This window comes from Agelaius phoeniceus, chromosome 21 (genome assembly GCF_051311805.1).
Source record: "Agelaius phoeniceus isolate bAgePho1 chromosome 21, bAgePho1.hap1, whole genome shotgun sequence".
NCBI lineage: Eukaryota > Metazoa > Chordata > Aves > Passeriformes > Icteridae > Agelaius > Agelaius phoeniceus.
The window spans coordinates 10,920,653-10,937,396 of record NC_135285.1 but is presented as its reverse complement, the minus strand read 5'-3'; the positions used below and the strand labels follow the sequence as shown (position 1 = coordinate 10,937,396).

At 46.4% G+C, this 16,744-nt stretch overlaps 1 protein-coding gene across 9 annotated transcripts in view; it reads right to left on the bottom strand.

Moving 5' to 3' along the window:
• GAPVD1 (GTPase activating protein and VPS9 domains 1) overlaps positions 1-16,744 on the bottom strand; it is a 28,750-nt gene that overhangs the window by 11,537 nt on the left and 469 nt on the right. For 3 of the 9 annotated variants that reach the window (XM_077189006.1, XM_077189007.1, XM_077189008.1), the window contains exons 2-15: positions 16,394-16,442; positions 10,596-10,792; positions 9,433-10,276; positions 8,300-8,386; positions 7,047-7,181; positions 6,751-6,940; positions 5,758-5,838; positions 4,798-4,958; positions 3,890-4,019; positions 3,006-3,131; positions 2,005-2,178; positions 1,549-1,689; positions 810-944; positions 135-254 (exon numbers count right to left, since the gene is read on the bottom strand). In XM_077189006.1, the coding sequence (XP_077045121.1) occupies positions 135-254; positions 810-944; positions 1,549-1,689; positions 2,005-2,178; positions 3,006-3,131; positions 3,890-4,019; positions 4,798-4,958; positions 5,758-5,838; positions 6,751-6,940; positions 7,047-7,181; positions 8,300-8,386; positions 9,433-10,276; positions 10,596-10,780 (2,509 nt within the window). In that variant the 5' untranslated portion in view covers positions 10,781-10,792; positions 16,394-16,442. Of the gene's footprint in view, positions 1-134; positions 255-809; positions 945-1,548; positions 1,690-2,004; positions 2,179-3,005; positions 3,132-3,889; positions 4,020-4,797; positions 4,959-5,757; positions 5,839-6,750; positions 6,941-7,046; positions 7,182-8,299; positions 8,387-9,432; positions 10,277-10,595; positions 10,793-16,384; positions 16,443-16,567; positions 16,714-16,744 lie in introns of those variants that run through there. The other 6 variants (XM_077189009.1, XM_054646379.2, XM_077189011.1 and 3 more) reach the window with 6 other exon arrangements.

Here is a 16,744-nt window from a genome sequence, read left to right as displayed (position 1 = left end):
CAAATACAGTACTGGCAAATAAGGAAAATATTAAGCTTATTCACTAGCACTTTGAAATTGGGGAGAAATTGTAAAATTCAAGGATTCCATAAATGTCACTTGTTTTTATCAGAGATTCCAGATAAGTAACTTACCATGGGCTGTTTCATCCATGTCAGGACTTGTTACAGAATCTTTGCCCCCAAAGTCAGAGCTACATTCCGACCTGAGATCCTCAATCTTGTTAGGAATATCTTCAGATGTTGCACTAATACCTTACACATAACAAAAGAAGCATCTGTAATAATCTTTCAAAGAGCAAGGAAGCAAAATTCTGAGGCTGTTAAAATATTTGGTGGACAATGAGTAATCAAGTTCCAACTCACAGTAGCACCTACAGACATTACAAAATTCTATACTCATAAAACAACAGTTTATTTTTGCTCTACATCTTCAAAAGTGTTACCATAGCCATGAATAGACTCTGACAAGAGGCATTAGAAAGACATCCCATTCTTATATACTTGGCAGAAAATGAAGAACTAGAGCTACGATTTATTTAAATAAAACAAGTTGTTTTAAATGCAAGAAAGTTTAGAGTTTCTTCCAAAGCAACACTCTCTGCTAACCACTGCTATTGCAGCACAGGGCATCCACCTCTCTGCTGCCTTTTTTATTTCTTCTGTGAGGTGAACAAAGAATCACAGCTTTGAAAATTCCAGAACAAGCGCAGGAAATTGTTTTATGAGTGATGTATAAATAAAGCACGAGCAGCAGAGCGAGTGCTGCCCATGCTGCGATGGAGCAGCACTGTCAGACAGTTCACACACCTGACACAACGCTCAGGCCGGGGGTGCTGGGCCGAGAGCTGACCTCCCTCACATCTGTGTCATCAGACGTGCTACCCAGCCCAGAGCAGCTCTCCAGCTCCTGCAGCCTCTCCTCCTGCTTTAAATCTGGAGCCTCTACAAAAGGGAGACAATGGACAGCAGAGAGAGAAAGTGTCATCACTCAATGCCATGCTCCCTCAACATTCACAAGCAGAAGGAAGGGGTGGGGGTGATTTAGTGCATCAAGTTTTTAGGGAACTCAACCATTTCAGCAAGAGTTTTCTTATATCCTTTGGTACAGAAGGCAGGACTCTGCACAGACAGCAATGCTCTGTCTGCACAGGCATGCTAAGGAGTGTTACTGTTTTAATTGTTGTATGTCTTAGACAACAGGATAGAGTCACATCTTCACTAACCAAAGTAAACCGTGGTCCTGGATAGGTCCTACCATAGGGAAGGAAAGCAAGCACAAATTTGCTCTGAAAACCCTTCTCTTCCCCTTCAGACCTTAAGAATTTTTTAGGTAATAGAAGTCTCTCCCAATGCTTTCCATCTTCGTTCTGTCTAGGAGCATTTTGTCCTTTTAATCCTGGAAGTATTTGCAAAAACTAACTTAAACCTAGGACAGTAATTTCTTGAAGAAAGAGGAAGAGGAAGAGGCTGCTGTTTTGCATTCTATGCCTCTGGAAGAGTCTTAGAATCATGCTAAAGAAATATGCAAAAACTGCCCGATTCTGACCTGAGTCACTTGGTAATACTTCCACACTCCACGCCTCACTTGTGGTTTCTGATATGGTTGAACCTGTGCAGGGATCAAGCAACACGGATCCTGAACCTGGCAAACACAGCAAGCTGCCTAGCATGTTCTCTGCAGCTGCACCTGCAAAAGTAAAGCCGGAGCGTATGGCTAGAGCTGGGCTGGGGCATCAGCTCTAGAGAGAAAAGGAAGAACACCTCTTAAGTGGCCTTGGTAAAGCAATCAGGAAACACAACGGTGAAAAGAAACCAGTAACTAAGCACAGTCCAGGTCATGCACACAAAAATCCTCCTAGAGCAAATCTCCAGTGGAATCTGTGGAAATGCCCCTGTTGGGGAAGGGAGGAGGAGGAGGAGGAGGAGGAGGAGGAGGAGGAGGAGGGCTCTGCAGCCTCAGGTTCCAGAGCAGCACAGGACCTACCCAGAGCACACCCGTTACCTGCAATCTCCTGCAGCCGGTCCTCGTCGATGTTGGGGTCGAAGTCACTTCCCAAGACATCTGTGCTCCAGGTCTCACTCACAGTTTCTGAAATGTCTCTGTCATCAGTCAAACCCATCATGTCACGGATTTCAAACTTACGGAGCTTGTCATCCAGGTTATCCTGAGTTGTGGCTGTGGAAAAAGAAACAGTTCTTGATTTTCTGAAAGGCTTCTCCAATTATTTCAGACTTCTCCAATTATTTCAGAGTGAAACCCTGTAAGAGTACATTAGGAAAAAAATCCCAAACAAACAGTCCCCTAATTCTGTCAGGCAAGGCAGTGGTTAAAGGAAGGCCTGTAAAGCACTATTACACTACTCAGGAAACGCTGCCTGAAAAAAAATTGAGACATAAGAAGAAAAATCGGGAAGTACACATGGCAATCTATCAACTAAATTGACAGAAAAATAAATGAAAGGTAGTGCTACAAAGACACTGATACAATTCCTGTAGAGGAACAGGATCACAGAAAAGCTGAGAGCTCCAGGGATCATTCCAGCCCAAACCCCCTACCCTGGTCAAGGACACCAGGTTGCTCATGATCATGTCCAGTCATATTTTGAGCATCTCTAGGCTGGAGACACCACAACCTCTGGGCAACCTGTTCAGTGATTGACAAAGGGACATTAAAGAGAAAATTGTCCAGATACTTCCAGACTACTCCAATCCAGATTACCCCATTCCTGAAGGGAAGAGCTTGATATCAAGCAAAACTTTACAGTTTCCTATAAAGGACTTAAGTCTCAAAATTCCAGGTGATTTCCTTTTCCTAACAACAGACTACAAAGGAAATTTCTAGGGGGAAAAAAAACCAAAACCACAAATAAATACAAGAACAGCTGCACAAGGAAAAGGTCTATTTTTTTTTCCTTGAATTCATCAGTTTTGCAACCTCTTTCCACAAAGACTTTGGTTCAGCATGCCCAGCAGCTGAGGCCCTGGGAGGAGAGTGGCACCTGCCTTGCTCGTGCTCCAGCAGCTGCAGAGCCTCCACGCCGTTGCTGCCCGAGGGGCCCGCGCCCAGCTCCGACACCGACTCCCCCTCCAGGTCCAGGGAGGACACCGAGTTGGAGCGGTTGGAAGGGCCTGGGAACACAGATTTACTTTAGAACTCATTTGAAGAACAGCTCCTACATATACAGCATTAACAAATCAGGACACAAAACTCACCAGAAAAATTACAAGGAATGAAGTAGCAGTTCCAACAGAAAATATTGAATTGCACCACTACTGTACTTGGCTGGAACTTAAAAGCCAATAAAGTCTTTGTCTTTAACTTATTTACTTGTTCATGAATTTGTTTGCTTATTTTGAGGAGATAGAGCAAAAACTAAGTTATGGAAGTTGTACATAATAATGCAAAAGTGATCGAACCTCTTCCGTCCCACAGATATCTGTGCTTTGTTATGTCTGAGGTTCATATAAAGGAGTTGGGCAGAAACTATTCTGAGATATGTAACAGCTAATAGGATATGATGAAAAATAAGTCTGAGAGGTTCAAGTTTAGAGCTAAGTTAGATTATCTTAATAACTAGTACTGCACTTAAGTTTAAAACAGAAAAAAAAACAAACCCAAAAATCCCTCTATTTTCTCTTTTTAAACACACTTAGTCTTTTTCTTCCCAACTCTCAAAATCAGTTATGTCTTTGTAGGTCAAAATTTAGCTCCAGGCTTTATTCTCTGAAGAACTAAGAAAGAAGACAGGCTCTCAGAGTGAAATAGCACAGTCTTCAAATCAGCAAAGCCAAGATGCTGTATTTAACACACCTTCCTTTTACAGTTAAGGGGAAAAAAAAACCCAACAGAGCAACAAAACTTCTTCAAGTCTTAAGCAGCCCTTCACCTTCAGATATTCCTTCCAGATTGTCACTGCAGAGGGAGAAGCGCAAGGTTTTGTCAGGTTTGCCATGGAGCTTGTTCTCGTCGATGGGGACATCTCCCTGCCCACCATCTGCAAGCTGCATGTTTAACACCTGCAGGGTGGCAGAGAGAAACAGGACTTCATTAAAATCATCTATTTTTCAGATAACAAACAGCAAATAAAACAACATTTTTGTATTGTTAATGGAGCAATCAAATTTCTTACACTCTGTTAGAAAAAAGACAGCAACCTCTCAAGTCAGAGCCTAGGGAGAAAGCAAGGAACCACCCCATGGACATTGGGAATGTCCTGATAACAAGGGAGCCACAGCTCCCTCATCAACCCCAGAGCAGAGCAGCATGGAAAGGATCTGCACCAGGCTGCCAGAGGAGATAACCCCAACCACCAGGCAGGGAGCAAAGCTGGAAGCAGCAGCTGTGCTGCAGCTGGAGAAGGAAAAGGCTGAACACCAGCCCTGCCCCAGGAACAGTCTGCAGGCACTGATGGCACTGTGAGCTCAGCTCTGCCCCCATGAGAACCTGGGCCTGTGCCTTTCATGAGCTGCCAAAAGCATCAGGATCAGTGCTCCAGTTCTGCCATTCACTGTGTCCCTGGAGCCAAAGGACAGGGCATGCAGAGACACAGCAGTTTCTTAATGCTCAGAAACAAGAGCTCAGGTTGCTCTTAAGCTTCTTAAGTGAGGGAACAAACCCACCACCAAAGGCCAGTTTGGAAGCTACAACCCCCAAGCTCAGTAACACGCAGCAAGGATTTAAACTCCCATTCCAGCTTTATTACCAAACTTAGCTTTGCACCCTCCCTGCTGTGCTATTAGGGAAAACAGAGGCTGCATGGTTCAAAACATCTGAGATGTCATCATTTCTGGGTACCTCATTTTCTGACATCATTCCTGGAGTAATCTGTGGCCCTGTCCCCAAAGAAATCACCAGCACTTCTTCAGGCTGCACTTCTGGAATAGTCTCCTGGGAGGATCCTTCATGATCTCCATGCTGGTCCATTAGCATGTTTGATCTACTTCTGCTTCGAGTGGCTAAGAAAATATTTCAAAATATCCACATTAGAAAGCTTTTTCTTTTGTTTAAGGAGGAAAAAAGACAACATAATGGAAATACAGAACTGTAGCGTTTTAATTGGCAACACACACTAAGTAAATTTTCAAAATCAAAGTGTTACTAAACTTTTGAGAGATGGAACTGATGTTTAAACTTGAGTACTGCCCTGTGGAAAAGGAAACTTTCAACATAAAAGTTGAGAAGCAGAAAAACAAGGTACACTGTGACTTGTTTGACAACAGCAATTCAGCCTATTCCAACCACAGAGAGACCTTTTATACATTATATGAGAAAATTAAGTTTGTTACTAAAAAAAGGTCTAGGTTTCTGTGGTTTAAAACTCTAATTAATTTGTTTAAAAGGCTTTTTCTCCTAAGAAGTAGAAAATCTTATTCTAACAGGTGTCTCAAACCCAGACACACAATACAACATCAGGTGGTTTGCTCTCATTACTTTTCCACTCTTATGTCCCCTTTTCAACTGGCCTCAGATTCCCACATTTGGCTCCACAGAAATAAAAACACCCACATGAAATTAAGGCTTCTAAGAATGGCAGCATGACACCAATTGCTACTTCATTTGACCCAAGGAAAACAAGGGAAGTGTGCAGAAGTGGCAGCCAGATTCTGATTATCTGGCAGAGGGGTTTTTAAAACCCACATGCACACAAAACAAGTTCATATACTGCAGAAATCTGCCAGGGTGGCCCAAAGGCATGCTGAGTGATGTGACACAAGTCAGAGTTGCACAGAAGAATGGAAAGAGGGCATTACCCACCAAAAGGGGTTACTAGAGTTATGTGAGCTGACAGATTGGTAGCAGAGGTATCCCAGGCAGTAATCGCTGCCAACTGCTGTCCTGGAGTTCGAAAGCATTAAAATGAAACAAAAGAAACAAAAACTTTGAGCAAAAGCTATTTTATACCATAAAATAAATGCTGTAAAGTGCCACTACTTTAGAGGTGTAAGACCAGAACCATTCAAAAGCAGAGTTAAACCAACATGGGACAGGTTTGTTTTCGGGGTGGTTTTTTGGGGTTTTTTGCCACTTATTGGCCTCTGTATATTTTCATCCTTTTACATACCAACACCAAATCTCTTGAACAAAAATATCCCACATGGTCATATTCACATAAATATGCCCTGAAGAAGAGTACCACACTTCCTATTTTAAAGGAAAGTATTAAAGTATTATTAACATGGAAAAAATCTAGACCCAGAAATCCTATAAAAAAAACAAAACCCAACCAACCTAAAATTGCATCCAGAATACTGACAGTTGGAATTAGAGCAGGCAAGGAATGGAGAAAGGACAAACTTTCTCTTCTCTTCACATACTCTAAAAGTCCTGCTCCTGCTTGCTCATCCTCCTGTCCATTTGTCCTCTAACAAAAATGTTAAACTTACTCTAATCCCACTAATTAAATGCCTCTGCTTCCATCTTACTACTTTACTAAGCAATTTTGCCCCTTGATCTGCTTCCCACCTTCAAACCTTCCCTTTATTGTCACTGCCAATCACAACCATTACAACTCCCAACCACTCCAGAAATTTCCTCCAGTTCAGGCTGGAGTGATGAAGGTCATTCACCACACTTGCATTAGACACTAAGGAAGTTACCAGGGTTTAAGAAAAACTCTTCACCATCTACACAGAAAAAGTAGGAATTGAAGGTGTAGATGAAGAGTAAGGCCAAGAGATGACTGAGAAATTGGCACAGAAATGCCCGAGGTGTCAGAAACCCGGCGGGAGCTCCGCTCACTCTCCTTACCTATGGGCAGTCGGTTTTTTTTGTTGGCTGGAGTAGTTGCAGGAGAAAGCTGGGGGGTGTTATATGGAGTCATTTCAAGGCTGCTGCTTTTCCCTGGTTTGTTCTGGGGTAAATTTGCCAGCAAGTTTTCCAAAGCCATCCGATCTTCCTTGAGCTGATCGCTTGACATCACGTTCCGCATGAAGCCAACCTAAACACAGACAATGGTTTTGGTGAGAGCTGCAGTGCAGACCAGCCTGCTTTGGCCAAGGTGGGCCAGGAGGGAGCAGGTCCTTTCCAGCAGCAGGAGGCATTACCAGGGCAGTGAGCTGGCTGTAGGTCATGTACACCACGGTGCGGCTCAGCCCCTCCAGCAGGTTCACGGCCGACATCGGCGGAGTCTCGACCGCGCGCCCATCGATCACCACGTCCAGGAAAGCAGCAACACAGCTCTGAGAGAGCAGACAGCAGGAATGAGACACCCTCCCTAGAGTTTGGGATGAAACTTATGGCAGGAGTTAAGTAGCCTACAGAATAATTAAAGTTTCGCTTCCTACTTCTGCAATCCTGGGATAAAATAGCAGAAATTTTAAGGTCACTGAAGAAAAAGCGAGGAAAGTGTGCAGGTACTTTTAGCATTTCCTTTGTTCCTTTCCTGCTTTCCAAAGTGTTACATACTTAAGTGTCCTCTTACAATTTAAGGGAAAAATAACGGAAATAAACAGGCCCTTCCTAAGGATCTGCTGAGCACAGACTGAAAATGAAACAAAGAAGCAACAACGACATCCCTTTCTAATCTGAGTGAAAAAGTTACTTTACAATAAATGTGTAGCTTTGTGTGGTGACTGTGTAACAACTAGAATTACCAAAACCTGGACAGATACAAGGTTACCAAGGATGCCAACAGGTTTTTAAACACTTGACAATCTATCAAAGGTCATGAGCTTCACTGCTGCTCTGATGAAGGTACCTGCTCTATGGCTACAGATGGATTCATACTACCAGGAAAAGCCGAATAAAAAAAGCAAAACTATGCAAAAAAGAAAGAGAAGTTACTTGCACTAAGAAATTACTTGGTGTTAAGACAGACGTTATACTGAGGCTGTTTTCAGATCAAAGTGTTTCATTAGGTTCAGTTGAAAAGCCACAGATAGGAATTCAGTGTTTCACAGAAGCACAGAGGGGTTTGGGGTGGAAGAACCTTAAAGACCATCCAGTGCCAACCCCCATCATGGGCAGGGACACTTTCCACTAGACCAGGTTATTCCAAGCCCTGTCCAACCTGGCATTAAACACTTACAGTGCTCAGTTGAGAATACCATTTAATTTAATTTTTAAAATATTTTCTTTTAAGAGATATTAGGTCAGAGTAGAAGCAAGAATCCTCAACCCTCAATTCTAGTATTCACGATTTTTTTCCCCAGCTTCTTTCAGGATTTAATCTGCTTTTCATTACTTGTAACTTGGAAATTAAACACTTAGTAGTCCTTTGCAAAGTCTGAGAAAGCAGGCTGCAGAAGGATGATGACGTATTCACCAAGTCTTGGATTTTTTCAGCCTGGATTCTTACTTTGTCAAATTTAGCGAGGCTGCTCTTTGTACGTGGATCTCCCTCCTCAGAGCCTGTCATTGCCAGCTGCTGCAGAAGTCTCCCAACCTGAAATCAAAAAGAAGTACACAGAATAAGCCTTTCATGGACCTGATTATAAAAAACATTCACAAAACCTCCTCCATTCTAAATCCTTTTTCATTTAATACTCCAAGGAATATTTCTGATTGAGTGGACAGAGATTTGTGCTTGCTTTCAGGGAAGAAAAAAATGCAAGAAGCTTTAGGAAAAAAAAGCAGTCATTGCCTTTAACAAGAAAATGTGCACACACAGTAGGCTGTGACCATCCATACTTCCCCCTGCCAGGAACAAAGCATGTTTTGTTTTTGCAACACGTCAGAATTGAGAGTTGAATCTAGGTCATCTAAACCTAGAGATTTTCAAAGGCTGCATATATTTTACTAAGGAGAAATAGCAGGAGGGCTAACCCTTTATTTCAGAGCACATATCCCTTATTCATCTCCACCTGCAAAGCAACCCTCAATTTAAAGAGCTGCCAAGTGCTCTGCTGCAGCACGTGAGCAGTGACACAGGAGAGGATTGCTGCTGGATGTCAGAGAAACACTGAGCAAACTCCCCAGCGTGACTGCACTGTAAGGATCACTCCCTGCCCACTTTATAGACAGCAGTAAAAAGCAGGTTTTGTTCCTCACATGGAGGAACATCCTCAGTCAGACAAGTGTTGCTCAACACCTTCAGATGACTCCTCTATGTAACATCATTAAATTGTCCAAGTGTTTGCATAATGGCAAAAGCTGGTCATGAGGGCTGGGGAATGCTCCAAGTAGAGCACTGGACACTACAAGGGGTTTTCAGCAAAGTATTTCATTATTTTTTGCAATACCTGGTATAATATTTAACATTTGCAAGAACAGCGTAACGTTCTTTTTCACACATTCCAGAATTCACCTTCTAGTCATTTATATGCCTTAGCTTCCAACCCTTAAAACAGCTTTTATAAAGGGTATTTGCAACTCTTTTAAGGGATACAGGAAAAAAATATATATACCTTCACTTGTACAGCAGTAGCATCAGTTCTAGAGGGAAGAAAAATGCTATTTATATATTTTCAAGGCTCCCTTTGTGAATCATACCTGCATCAGATTAAATCTTGCCACCTCATTGATAGGAGCATCAGAAATGATGCCGTACTGCTCCGGGTTGACGATGGCAGGGCAGATGAAGCAGGCCAGGAGGAGATCTGTGCACATGGCTCTGACCTCGCCAACCTCCAGCCTGTCCACACACGACAGCGTTTTGTACATCTGCGACACAATCCACCTCAAGCTGTGGGGAAAACAGTACGTGTTTTGTTTGAGATAGCCAATGAATTTGTTGACCAGGGTCACCAGCTTGGCCTCGTTGGAGTCAACCATCTCTTGGACTCTCTGCTTGAACTTTTCTGTGCCTTTCTCTCCAAATAACTTCTCCTGCTGTACTGGGGAGAATCTCTCAATTAACTTGTTTGCATCAGTTTCCAGGTGGTCTTCATCCTCAACCAGAAGCTGCATGATTGGCTCATGTAAGGTAGCAGTAAGAAAAAGTTTTGCAGAAAAGAGTCCTTCAGAGAAGAGCTTGAACAGGATGCTGAAGGCACAGGTGCCTCGCCTCAGCAGCCGCCTGGGGTTGTCGCTTTCCTTCAGTTCAAACTCGATCAGGTAGCGGAGCACCTGCAGCAGGTAACTCTCGTCCTCCTGCATGATGCAGTTGCCATAGATGGAGGTGAAGACTGTGTGAATGACACTCTGGGTGTTGTCCTGGTTGAGCTTCTCTCCAGCAACCAGGCAGGACGCAATCAGCCTGGGGTTCTCTCTCAGTCTGTTCAGGAATTCCCCATAAGCAGTCTCCTGGAATCCCAGCTGCTTGTACCCATCCACAAACTGCGTGTCCTCCAAGATTTTTGCGTGCTGGCAACATTCAGCAGGAGAAGCTTCAGCACTTTAAAGAAAAACATTGAAACACTTTAAGTAACTCTTAAGTAAACAAACTTGCTAAGAGATACCACGTGATCTATCCATAAACCAGGCTGCCACAGAGGAAAAAGTCTTTCCAGATAGTTATTACAAATTATTTCAAATTCTGGATAGCTTGTTCTCATGAATAGAAGCAAAACAAACATGGGTATTAAAAAACCAATTGCTTCAATGGCCAACAAGTACCTTTTGGTGTAAGATTCCCCAGCTGAGGTTTGGTTCACAGCCCCGCATTGCTATGACAGCACAGCAGGGCCTGCAGGCTGGCAGAGGGTGTGCAGTACCTGGTGATGATGAGCCTGTCCAGGTTGATGCGCTGCTGTTTGGAGATCCAGGCCGTGCGGTAGAGCCGCTCCGCCGTCTTCAGCACGTCGGCGTTGAGGCGCTGGATCAGCGCCTTCTCCGAGCTCACGTACAGCCGCTCCTGCTTCAGGTGGTGGGCCAGCGTGTGGATGTCCAGCTTCACCATGGTGCCACAGCCCTGGCACACAGAGCAGCGTGGGTCAGCACAGCAGGACAGCCCTGCCAGCCCTGCAGTGGGCACAGGCTCACTGTGCCCTCCTCAATCCCACCCTGCTGAGGCATGCTCACACAGTGACGGTTCCCAGTGCTAGCTCCATTGTCTGGCACACAGAGCAGCGTGGGTCAGCACAGCAGGACAGCCCTGCCAGCCCTGCAGTGGGCACAGGCTCACCGGGGCAGGGCACGCTGCTGTGCCCTCCTCAATCCCACCCTGCTGAGGCATGCTCACACAGTGACGGTTCCCAGTGCCAGCTCCATTGTCTGGCACACAGAGCAGTGTGGGTCAGCACAGCAGGACAGCCCTGCCAGCCTTGCAGTGGGCACAGGCTCACTGGGGCAGGGCACGCTGCTGTGCCCTCCTCAATCCCACCCTGCTCGCATGAAGGTTCCCAGTGCCAGCTCCATTGTCTGGCACACAGCAGGGACACTGGCACAGAAGCTGAAGGTATTTTCAGCTCGCCCTGGTGAGCAGGAACAGGAGCACAGCCCTGCCACAGCCCTGACCACACCTCAGGTGCACCTGGCCTTACCTGGGGACATGTGGGCCTGGCAACAGCTCAGGTGACACAAGTTCAGGGAGATGAAGACCAGCCCCATTCCCACTCACTGTCCGGGGAACAGACTCCCTCACCCTAAAGCCCATCCACACAACCCAGCACTGCCCAAGGACCTGGCTGTTGGAATCTCAGAACTGATGGTTAACTGCTTCACGTCTTCCCCACTAGAACTAGCAGCCACACCAGCTAATTTGGGAAGGACAAGGGTTGAGGCAGATTCCACCTGTAACAGACCATAATATACCTGTCACGTGTATCAGTAATGGAGATGTCAGAGGGCTCCAGTGAGGAGCCCTTCAAAGCAATACTACAGTCAAAACAAAAACTTACTTCCCACAACCTGCAGTGACTCTGGACAAGCCTTGCTTCACAAACCCATTCAGAGCATGCTTGAGAAACTACAAATAATGTGCTGGAATGCCACGTGCTGGCCCAGTGCTCTCCCCTGCTAGTGTTTTAAAGATCTGTGTTTCACTGTTCAGCAGAGCAGGAGGTGATCCTCACTGAAGAATAAAGATTAGCTCCCTCATTAGGCACAGGTGTCCCATTTGCTGGGTTTTTGCAGCCTGACAACCAGGTGCACTGACAACCATCACTGCTCCTTCTGTAATTAAGTCCTTTCATCTATAGTTTTAACCTCACAACCAGAAACCAGACGTGAACAGAGAGGCTGTCACAATGCATTAAAAAACTGCAATTTTATTACACCCAAAGGTTTAAAGGCCATTCCTAGTAAACACAGAAACCAGGGTATAAAGCTCTTTAAAAAAAAACCCAAACTCAAAAAGACCCCAAACCAAATTCAGCTACCCTAACCAGAGGCTACAGCTGATGCATCCAAAAATGAGATTACGACAGGAACTTGAAGGATGTGCTAATTCAGATGTTTTTAACTGGGACAGTCTCAGAGAAATGATTAGAAGAAGAAACATTGCTGTTGCTGCCAAAGTTCTTTGTGAAACAAATAATAACTTCTTGCAACAAATTTATTTTTAGTCTCAGAATTTAAGAGCTTGCAAAAAAAAAACCAACAAAACAACTAACCAGCAGTAAACTTGCTACTGCCTGCAAACACAGTAGTAACCAGTCTTTAGGCTGTGAGGTAGTGCTATCAGCCTGGAAAAAGAAGTTGAAGCCATAAAAGCACACACAAACAAGACCTGCAGAGCTGCCTTCTGCCTTTTCAGAGCTTCCCACTGTAGGGCTGTGCTCAAGAGCTGCTCATATTTTATCAAACTGAACAGTTTTAGTTGGCATTTTCCACTTTCAGGTGTCAACCCCAGTCTCCACTTTCCTGGACAGAAAGTCACTCCAAGTGGATCTCCTGCTTCTAAGCAAGTTTGGGAAGGAAGGGGAGACCCCCATGGAGTACCCCTAGGAACAGCCTGTAGCCCCTGCCTACAGTCCTTTGTTTGGCCAAATTTCAAAACAAGACTCTATTTTTGTGTCACTGGTTACAAACCCATTTAAGAGCAATCAGCCAAGCTGATTTAAGAACTCCTGAGGTGTTTCCTACACTTACAAGCAATTTCTCTCAATTTCACTTAGGGTCTTTTTCTGGTTTTGTTTATTAGATGTTTCCAGCACCAGGGATGGGCAAAGCTCCCTAGGAAGCCTCTGAGGAAGATGCTCTGTTCCTTCCTCCTCGGCCCACGGGTCAGAGCAAGCTCCACAAGCCCTGTCAGCAGAAGTCCACACAGCCCCACAGAGTGCAGAGATGTGACACACACATTAATCCACCTGCCCAGCAAAAAGAGCTCAGACTCCTGCACTCCTGTACTGTTTGTGATGTCAGCTGAAAAAGACTGACAGCAGAAACCTCACCCTGCTTGGAAGGTGAGGTGAGCACCCAAGAGAGGAACAACTTGGGCACCTCCTCACGAAGAGCAGACTCTGAGGCCTGAGAAACTGTGGGAAGGTGCCAACTGCCATGCATTCTGATTTTTCCTTTAAAACTAATTGCCTATCTGAACTCCAGGCCCAAAACAAGGCTCCAAAGAGCACCCTTAGCTGCATCTGTGCTGCTAAATATACTGGTCCTGTGACTACCTGATAACACCCCATCAGTTGGCCACTACCCACGTGTGTGTCTTATCTGCCTCTGCTGCAGAACAGCAGAAATAACGAAAGCAGAGCAGAATTGATTCAGAACTGAGCACAGCAGGTTACTGTGTGCCACTGCTTTGTCAAGAGCTGTGAAAATCCACAGGATTTTCTGTCAATCCACAGGACAGCTGCATGACAGCAGCTTTCATACAAGAAAATGGGATCAGCAGCTTCCCCAGCCTGGGAACCTCCATAAAAATCAAAGTGGCTCAACTGCAAGGGCTGTTGCTGAGATCCAGCTCTGTGGAGAGGAACACCTCATCACTGCCTTCCACCAGCTTTTAAATCAATTATTCTGAAGCCACACACGCACAGCAAGCAAGAGCACAAACAACTCTGTCTCCACCTGAGGTTCCGGGCAGACACCTGGGAACAGCAGGGATGTAAAGCAGCAGTTTAACACACAATGCACTTCAGCAAGGCTCAGGGAAGAGCACCCAAAAAACCCAGTTGGGCAAGGTGCAGACACTACTCCTCTCTTCAGACACTGGTATTACCAACAAGCTTGTCCTGAAAGAACAGGCTATTGTACCACTAACACACCTACCTGACACACACTGCTCCTCCCCAAAACCTCTTCCCTTCACAGCAGAACAGAGACAGCAGCTGCATCCCCTGACCAGGCTCCACAAGGTGCACTCCAGAGCACTTGGCCACAGCCACACTCAATGACACACCACGGAACAGCTCCAGAGCAGAGCCTCTGCTGATTCCTCATTTGCCAGATTACCTTATCAGCTGCTCATAAACAAAAAGGTGCCTGTAATTACCCAGCAATCTGGTTTATGATACCAGGCACAACACCTGAAATAGCAGATATCTGTACACAGCTATATAAAGGAGTCCCTTTAGGATATTTAGATATCCTAAATATCTAAAGCCTGCTGTGGCTGAAGGAACAACAGATATGTAAAATTGTGCTATGTGCAGATTACTTTTCAACCCTGGGATTTCATGTTGATATGGAAACATTTCCATTTTCTGTCAGCTATTTCAAGACTACTCAGGAACCTACAAGTAACTGTGACACAGTAAGAGCAGCTTAGCACAACAACTCAGACAATTTCCCTTCATGATGCTCCATATATCAACAACAAAGGCTGCATGACCTGACAGCATCCCAGATGCCTTGCCCTGCTGGCAGCACACATTTGTTCAGAACCTGAGGCAGTCTGTCCTTTGATGAACACAGGACACAGATTGTTTCCCACTCTTAAAGTCCTGGAGAACATGACATTGAATCTTCAGGTGCTGAGCTCCACCTCACAATGTCCCTGGGATTGTCCTGTGGCATACAGGAACACACATCTCTCTTGCATGTTTCTGTGATTCAGTGACAGAAAAGAGATTGGGTAAAGTGGTGAACGCTGCTGGTACACCAGATCCTTCTTCCTCCTCCTGTGTTTCCTGCTCAGGGTTTCTTGCTCCTCCGGAGTCTCGCTATGCAAGCCTCAACTTCCAGAGCAAGTTTGGGCACATCTAACATAGGCAGGGCAGGGCAAGGCAAAATCCCTCCATCCTACTGAAAAATAACTCCTAAGCAAGCCTGAATGGCTTCCAAGCTAATTCAGCCCTGATGAAGTACCTCTTCCCTCATTAGTATTTATAGTAGCTTCTCACAAGCCTTATTTCTCCACACAAGCTAACTGCCCATCTCCCCCAGCTGAGCTAGCAGAGCCCTTTTCCAGCAGGATGGTTCACCATGACCCAGGGCTCACTGCTGAACCCTCACATTACAGCACCCACCAGCTCAAACATGTGTGACACACAAAATGCAGGTCCACTGTCTAATTGTCATTAATAAGAAACTCATCCCCTCCCTTTGTTTCTGCCCAGAGGCTGCTCTCAGCTAGCCCTGGACATACTGCCCATCCACATGTGAGGAGAACCTCATTTCTCATGCCCAATAACAGAACTCATCAGTAAAGGACAGGATCAGCTGGCCACTAAATTATGGCATTGCCAATGCCATCTATAATGGCATTGCCGTGTTGCATAAAATCAGCAAAAGCACATAGCCACACTAAAATCTATTCCAGTTGCTTGTGATTCCAGAAAGTGGAGTTCCCTTCAGGTGAGGATCACATTAACAGACTTCCAGCCAGAGCAAGTGCAGAACTTGAAGCTGTTCAGACTGACAAAACCAACCTGTCCTCCTGAGAGCAGCTCCCTTCCCATCTGCAAGGAAGGGCAGCTGCTGCTGAGGAGAGCATATTCTCCGTTATCTGACAAATATCACATCAAAATCCATGTGTTGAGCATCTTAAACATTTTGGAACCCTCCTCAGCAGCAGCAGTTGAAAAGTGCTTCCTGAAGCCACCATCCTGCTGCTTTTGCAGAGTATTTCAGATTTCATGGACTGCCCCTGCCATTTCCACTTCATCCTCTTCAAATTGCAGCTTCTACTCGTGAGTCAACTGCATCGTCCGCCAAAAGAGCACTTTACCTATCAGTAAGTGAAGTGTCACATGCCCGCTCCGAGAGCTCCATCCCAACAGCTCTCAGGAGCGCGGTATCATGACTTTGCAAGAAAAAACCCGACACAGCCTGCATGGAGCTCTCCAGCCTCAGGGGTCTGCGAGGGACCAAAAAGGGAAGTCACCGCACTGGTCAAGTTTCAAGTTTTAAACCTGCCCGACACAAAAGCCACGCAGGAGCGGCGGCAGCGAGCGGCTCCCGGCGCCGCGAGGGCCCCGCTCCGAGGGCTCCGGTTCTGCGAGTGCCCCCGCAGCGGGACCGCGGTGCCCGGACCGGCCGGGCGGGCAGGACAGGGCTGGCCCGGGCGAGAAGGGCACGGAGGAACCCCCGGCAAACCGCACCGACAACTTCTGCCGCCGGCCCCGCGCCGCTCCCCCGCCTCCCGAGCGCCCTATCGCGATAAACCCACCCGACATACCCTCCGCGGCTCCGTCTCTCCTCGGCTGCCCGCCTTCCCTCTCGCTGCCCTGGAAAAACCAAAGCGTTTTGTCAGGCCCCGGGCCTTCCTCCTCCTCCCACCGCTCCCTCCTCCTCCTCCTCCTCCTCGGGGGAGGAAGCCGAGCGCTGTCGCGGGATTCGAGCGTGTCCCTACCCGGCCAGCGCCCCGGCGGCTCCCGCTGCGGCCCGGGCGGGCGCGGCACTGCGCAGGCGGCGACGGCGCTCCTGGGACTTGTAGTCCCGGGGCCGGCACCGGCAGCGGGGCCGGGGCGAGGCGGAGCGGGGCGAGGGCCGGGCGGAGCCGGGGCCGCTCCTGGAGCTTCGCTCCGCC